Genomic DNA, 7,375 nt, shown 5'->3' with positions numbered 1-7,375 from the left:
TGTGCATCAGTGGTAGGTGGAGCAACAAATGTGTATTTTACCTTTGCGCAGAACTCTCTGTTCTCTATACTGGCAAGCAAAAGGCATTATCAGAGTTCAAAGGACACATTTCAGCCAGTGGCTTGGGGAGGGCGTGTGGGTAGGGAGAGTCCAAACAGCCAGAAAGGCTTGGAGGTCTTCTTCCTGCCCCTCACCCCCAGACTTCTGGTTCCTCAAACGGCATTGGAAACTGCTTTTGAAACACCAAGTGGCCTTTACAGACACAAGTCATAAGCCAGGCTGCACATCTGCAAACCCCTCACAAATTTACAGCTCATTTTGTCTCATCCTCTTTATTCAATAAAGGAGACAATAGGAAAACAAATTCTTGGAACCTGACAGTTTCTAAAATCCTTGGTGGCAGGCAGATGTTTATGCCATAACCCAAAGCACTTAAACAGTCAGTTAAATACAAAATGTGGGGAATTTTTCTTCTTAAAAAAACAAAAAAAACCCCAACAAAATTATTTTCCTTATTACAGGCAATTCCTTTCCATATTTTAAATTCTTCTTTGGCTCCTTCCCTCTGGAGCTCAAACTGGATTTCTTTCAAGTTTTTCTTTTCTTCTTGCATCAGTGAGTTCTGGAAGGACACACAGAAAACTTGCAAAATTAAAAATGCAGATGCAGAATAACAATTCCATGTATTAATAAGTAGATGCCCTCCTTTTTTGGCACAGTGAATATATAAATTTAGCATCATAATGAAAATTATGGGATGGCCAAAAGCTTGAAGAATGCACAAAGCATGCACTAAAATGGTGCTTACGGTAAAACATGTAAATTGTTATAGCCCAGTCTATGAATGTTGATTCAGATGTCAGCTCCTACTGTATTTAATGGGTCTTCCAACTAAGTGTGCACAGAATGGCAGCCTATATTGAGTCATTAAAACTTATTAGGACAAAAAAGGCAAAAACTGGTTTTTAATGATCAATATGAACTGAACATTATCTTTCTGAGCCCCAAGCAGTATAGTATAAAGTACATAAAGAACACCTGCATCAAAAGGATGGGGGTGATGGGTTACTAAAATAACAAGGCTCTAAATCCTGAAATCCGACATGCAATGCCCCTGGACAACGGAAATAGGAATAACACACACATAGATGCATTTCTGATGCATTAAAATGTTGCTGGCAAGAAAAAATACCCATGCAAATATCTGCTTTTAGCTATAGCCCAGAGCAGGCTTCCTCAAACTCAGCCCTCCAGATGTTTTTGGCCTACAACTCCCATGATCCCTAGCTAGCAGGACCATTGGTCAGGGATGATGGGAATTGTAGTCTCAAAACATCTGGACGGCCCGAATTTGAGGAAGCCTGGCCCAGAGCATAATACTGAAAGCAACACAGTTTCTTAGATATTCAATAAGATTAGGATACTTCTCTCCTGGTAGCTTCATGTCTTTCCTTTGGCAAGTGAAGGGTGCTGCTTTCAGTATATTCAAAAGAATGGTAATAGTAACCCTAATTTTGTAATACAAGAGATTATCATCACCCCTCCCCAAAATATATACATGGAGGATTGTAGCTAGGCCACATAGCATATTTGGGCCCATAAGTGACTGCCTGTAAACTAATCTAGTGTAATACAGTACAGTGATTAAACCAGATAGTCAATCACCACTCATGTATGACGCAGACAGGTGTGCATGTTCTTGAAAATTTAAGAAGGGACAACTTCTGTGAAACAACTTCTTAAGCATCTGTGCTTTCACTATGTGGACTTAGGAGAAAAACCCAGAATTTACAAGAATGTTTGCTTACATTATAAAACAAAGGAGAATAAATGGCCTATACAGTCATACCTCGGTTTAAGTAAGCCTCGGTTTGAGTATTTTCAGTTTAAGTACTCCGCGGACCTGTCTGGAACGGATTAATCCACTTTCCATTACTTTCAATGGGAAAGTTCGCTTCAGGTTAAGTACGGACTTCTGGAACCAATTACACTCATACCTCGGGTTAAGTACGCTTCAGGCTAAGTACTCTGCGGACCCATCTGAAACAGATTAATCCACTTCCCATTACTTTCAATGGGAAAGTTCGCTTCAGGTTAAGTACAGACTTCCGGAACCAATTGTTTGTAAACTGAGGTACCACTGTACATTCCTGTGTTTTATATCCACAATCTAGACTGGCTTCAAAATATTTCATCCATGTTGGCACCCTGTGTCACCACAGAATCTGAGAAGCGGTGCTGAATTTGGCATCTTGAAAAAATCGTCTTTCATTCTCAAAGAAAAACCTTTCTAGCCCTCATTGCTATATTAAAAGAAAAACTTTGAAATATGTGGGCAGTGGGCTGGTCAAAACATGGAAACCTACAAGACAGCTTTCAGTGCTCGAAGTTTCACTGCCCTGTACAGTTCTCACACTCTGTTCTATTACCAAGTATCATTTCTATTTGATCTGCCTCCAGCCAACATACCATATTCTTTCAAAAACAAATCTGAGCAGCAAAATTATTACGGATACAACTTATTCTGATTACAGAACGAAGAGGGGTTTTTTAAAGCAAAGAGCGGGAGTATTTTGGCACCTAGCTTTCAGCTTCTAAGTGCTATTATATGCTTAGAAGGCTCTCCAAGTTCCTTTTCCCAGACCAAGCAGAGTGAATGGATAAAATATAAGAAATGAAGGTGTTACACACATGCAGAGGGGAAAAAAATCAAACAGTGTGCCAGGCAGCCCTATTTCCACATAGTATCTCAGGGCAGAGATGGGACATATCTGCCACATGAAAACAATATTGGATTTGTGAGACTTTGTGGTCAATCCTGACTCAAGCTTCCAAGTGTCTCTCAACTGTTCAAAGCCACAGGTGCGCAATCTAAATAAATATGAATATTATTTACTTCTGGCAGATGGAGCCACACCTATCCTGATGGGAGATTGCCTGGGAACCACATGTACATCCCCCTGGGCTCCAGGATGGAAGAAAATTGGAATATAAATACATGAAATTTAAATGAAATAATAAAATAAATCTGGTGCTGACTGGAAAAGTAGAAGGGGGAACAATATGTGGGATACTGGGCAGTTGTGCGGGGGGGGGGGAGTGGAATCAAGGATGACTGTTCTGCAGACCTTTGGGTGAAATCCTGTGCTTCTGGACCTAGTTACTGATGCAACACCCAGGTATGAAAATAAAAAGGGCAATTTAAGCCAGATCTGCAATTCAGAAGTCCACACGAACCTCCTCAGTCCATTAATGCAAGGAAAGCAGGATATAAACAAAACATTGGATTTTGAGCAAGTATTTAATTTTTAACTGACTAATTAACAAGCAGAGGTTGAAATTAAAACTTTTAAAAAATTGGTAAAGAGCCTTACTAAGCAAGGATACTTGTGTAAGATGGCCATTAAGACATTTACGCAGGCTTGGAACATAACCAAGGTATCAAGGAGGAATCTAAATGGTGAGATGGTAACTTCAAAATGAACCTTAATTTTGTTAAAAATGTGCCCCTTGCCAGGTTTAAAGGTGTACAAGGTGGGTGCAAAGAGGTTTCAGGTGAGGTTATGTTGGCTCAGGGAGAGGCGGCTGACAAGCATGAAATGGAAGCAGCTAGTATGGCTGGGCAACAGGCAACATCCAAGGACCCTTACTTCTAGGAAGAGCTGGTCACTAGCACAACCCCCTTTTACCGCAGCGTTCTATACTTTGCCAACCTACTGCTCTGTTCTGCAGCGATCCTGCCAAAAGGAGAGATGGGGAAAAGGTTCAGAGAGGACAGTAAAGGCAAGGACAGCAACGTTGCTCAAGGAACAGACAACACAGAGAAAAGAGAAGCATGCAGGCAGCAAAACCAGGCCTTCCAGAAACTCTACTGAGATATGGGTGTGCATCTAGGATTGCCACCCTTTTGTGACATGTTCAAAGAGAATTCCTGTCACCAGACATGATGGATGGGGAGCAAATGGGCTCAGGTGACACTGGCCTGGGCAAAGCCGTGTAGATAGCAGTTTTACTACATGGACTTTTATTAGACGTTTGAGGATAAACTGATTTCTTTTATCTGTGTTGACAGCTAAATGAACTATTTTAAGTTTTTTAAAAAGAAAGGAATTGCAAACTTGATGCACCATCAATACATGCCTGAAGCATTTTGATTATCCTTTTGAGCTACTAGAAGCCCTGGAAGAAACAAAACAGAAACTTAGGCCTGCTTTTACTTTTTTACTACCTTCACCACCACAGGAAGCCAACTGAAACTACATTTGCAAGCTGTTTTGTCTGTGTCAGCTTTGCTGTGCTGATTGGACTCGACTGAATGGCTTCCCTCCGCACCATCCCTGACAACATTTGATGGCCACATGGAAGCCAAGACGGCATGTCGAAGTGGAAACACCCAAAATGGCTTACCAGGCTGAGAAGCAGTTTCTAGCCGACTCCACGCCTGCAGTGCAGAAAGGTCCCCTTCTGCATTTCTCTCAGTCTCCATAATAAATGCTTATAAGACAAGGTAGCAGTTCCTGGTTCATTTATGCAACATTACGATATCCTAAGTCAGAGGTGGCTACTCTGTGGCCCTCCAGAAGCCCTCCATTAATTACTGACATCACAAGCCAGTATGGCAAATAGGCATCTAAGAATGTCAGCTAGATGTTCAGCCCTGGACTTCTTCCTAAAACCCCACACTTAAATAATTGGTCTGCTACTCAGCCAAGCTCTCTTCAACGAGACAAGCTCTGTTGTAACCCCACCTTGGTCGCCTTACCTTTTAACTGCTTTATGAGCCAACATTCTGTTGCCTGCTAGGAAAGTGAGGCTTCCCAGGATAGCCAGATACTTCAGGGTCTGAAACATGTTGAGTTGAGTCCAGTACACGTACATGAGCCCCAACATTGCTAGGAAAAGGCAAGGCATAGTGGGCAAGATTGAATTTGAAAAGGAGGTGCATAATAAATCCATAGCAATGGGCAACATATGATAACTGCATATTAATTCCCAGTGACTGGGTATTCCTGCCAGGGTCTGGACCCTTGGAAAGGAAGACAATAATAAGCCTAAATACTGAGAAAACCAAACCAGCATCGCAAAGCTGTCTAAACAACCCTCTATGCTTCTCAGGGTAGACAGGTGACTAACATCCCTGTACAGATATGGAAGAACCCAGAACTCTAGACTAGAAAAAATGAGTCAGATGCTATAATGAAACTTGCTACAGCTGATGTGTAGACATATTGAAATTAATGGACCTAACTTAAGTCATCTTCATTAATTTCAATCAGTTTTTGTTGTTGTTTAGTCGTGTCCGACTCTTCGTGACCCCGTGGACCAGAGCACGCCAGGCACTCCTGTCTTCCACTGCCTCCCGTAGTTTGGTTAGACTCATGTTGGTGGCTTCGAGAACACTGTCCAACCATCTCATCCTCTGCCGTCCCCTTCTCCTTGTGCCCTCAATCTTTGCCAAAACCAGGGTCTTTTCCAGGGAGTCTTCTCTTCTCGTGAGGTGGCCAAAGTATCGGAGCCTCAGCTTCACGATCTGTCCTTCCAGTGAGCACTCAGGGCTGATTTCCTTCAGAATGGATCAGTTTTACTCTTGAGTAATAATTAGTTGACTAGCACTCACTGATTGACCAGGAGGAATTCAACACAGCACTATGGCAATTATTCCACGAGTGCATGTAGTTCAGCTTGCCAGACAGAACAACTCCTCTTGTGTCTTGTTCTGGAGGGTTCTTCTGACCCCACCCATGAGCCAATCGGGCGGGGGCTGGGGGAGCCCTGTTGCAGTAGCAGAAGTCCTAGCATGAGCTACCACTAACAGAATGAATCCAACCCACAATTTCTAAAATAGTGGCACTGCTTTTTCATTTCACCAGAAAAATATGAAGTGATGCAGAATGATAAAAGGAGTTTCCCCAGGATTTTAAAGGACAGTATGCCTCCCAGAAACACCAGGAATTACAAATACATATGTTTCTTTCTTTATTAATCACCCACCTTTCACCATAAGGTCTCAAGAGTGGGTTACAACAATTTTAAAATATAGTATTAAAACCAGTTTAAAACAAATTATAGTAAAGAGAAAAGGGTAGGTTCATATTTGTGTGTGTGTATATCAGGTGTCAAAGCCATGTCCTGTAAAGGCAAAGCAATATTCTCCGAAATAAGTTGCAAAGAGGCAACTGTCCTCTTTAGGCAAATGAGTGATGCTACAAATCTGCTGCAGAGAACCTAAGCCAGGCATCCCCAAACTTCGGCCCTCCATATGTTTTGGACTACAATTCCCATCATCCCTGACCACTGGTCCTCTTAGCTAGGGATCATGGGAGTTGTAGGCGAAAACATCTGGAGGGCCGCAGTTTGGGGATGCCTGACCTAAGCCTTGGCACTGAACAAGGAGCATAAAGACAACTTAATGTTTCCATTAAATAAAGGGATATAAGGAGGCATCCCTCAAGCTTCTCTTGCCAGAAGTGTGGGCGGACCAAAGGACAAACAACTGAAATGAAAACTCTGAACATGCTGTGCTATCAAATGCATCTAAATGGAAACAAGAGAAGCCCAGTCTAATGACAGCTGTTAAAAATGATGGGTGACATGTGTTTCTGAAAGATTGGAGTAAGGGGGGATGGATGCAGTGCTATTATGCCCATTATCGCTAATAGGTTGTGAGGCACTTTGTCATCAGGCTCCCACCTGCAAAGCCTACGTGGAAAAGGATAAATAGGGAGGAATTTCTCTGGCACTTACTTGCATGACCCAGGTGAAAGATAATGGTGCTTGGAGCAAAGCTGAAGTTGGAAATGTTGGCTCCGATCTTTATCCACTGAAAAGGTACAGAACATACATTAGACAAAAAGGCCTGAGGACAACCAAATCCAGATCATACTGACCTTTTCTGAAACAAAATTGACCTACAGAAATGCTTCAAATTATATAGTGTGTGTGCAAATGCTCACCCTCCAACACATGAGATTTTTCAATTTCATTCGAAAAGAGTATTTGTTTAAGATATGTGGCCCATCATTCAAATGTCTAATTGATCGCCACGTAAGTCTGGATACATCCCATATGGAGGCAGAAATTTGGGAATGTAGAGATTTAGCTAGATGATCCTCAGGGTCCCTTTCCAACACTGCAATTCTGTGATTCCAACAGAGCTATATAAGGGGGATAGATTTAGATATGTAAGGTGGGGATTTAGATATACAACCTGATGCTCTGCAGATCACTACACAGCCTGTCACTCCTGACTATTGGCCATGCTTGCTAAGTGTGATGGGAGTTGTAGCCCAAATATTCTGGAGGGCACCAGATTGGGCAAGGCTGGATTTGCATCTTTACTGGCAGCGAGCCCTAGAACACACTGCAAAAAATACTG

The 7,375-nt window shown here is 42.2% G+C and overlaps 1 protein-coding gene across 2 annotated transcripts in view; it reads right to left on the bottom strand.

The window, feature by feature from the left end:
* Positions 1-313: 313 nt before the first annotated feature.
* Positions 314-7,375, bottom strand: part of RPN2 (ribophorin II) — a 30,806-nt gene continuing 23,744 nt past the window's right edge. The window contains exons 15-18 of one of the 2 annotated variants that reach the window (XM_035122282.2): positions 6,745-6,820; positions 4,763-4,892; positions 3,651-3,737; positions 314-622 (exon numbers count right to left, since the gene is read on the bottom strand). In XM_035122282.2, coding sequence (XP_034978173.2) covers positions 3,686-3,737; positions 4,763-4,892; positions 6,745-6,820 — 258 coding nt within the window. In that variant the 3' untranslated portion in view covers positions 314-622; positions 3,651-3,685. The remainder of the gene's footprint in view (positions 623-3,650; positions 3,738-4,762; positions 4,893-6,744; positions 6,821-7,375) is intronic. The other variant, XM_035122283.2, reaches the window with a different exon arrangement.

The sequence above is a fragment of the Zootoca vivipara genome, chromosome 7, assembly GCF_963506605.1.
Source record: "Zootoca vivipara chromosome 7, rZooViv1.1, whole genome shotgun sequence".
Classification (NCBI taxonomy): Eukaryota; Metazoa; Chordata; class Lepidosauria; order Squamata; family Lacertidae; genus Zootoca; species Zootoca vivipara.
The sequence above is the reverse complement of the archived record's forward strand: the minus strand, read 5'-3'. Positions and strand labels throughout refer to the sequence as shown.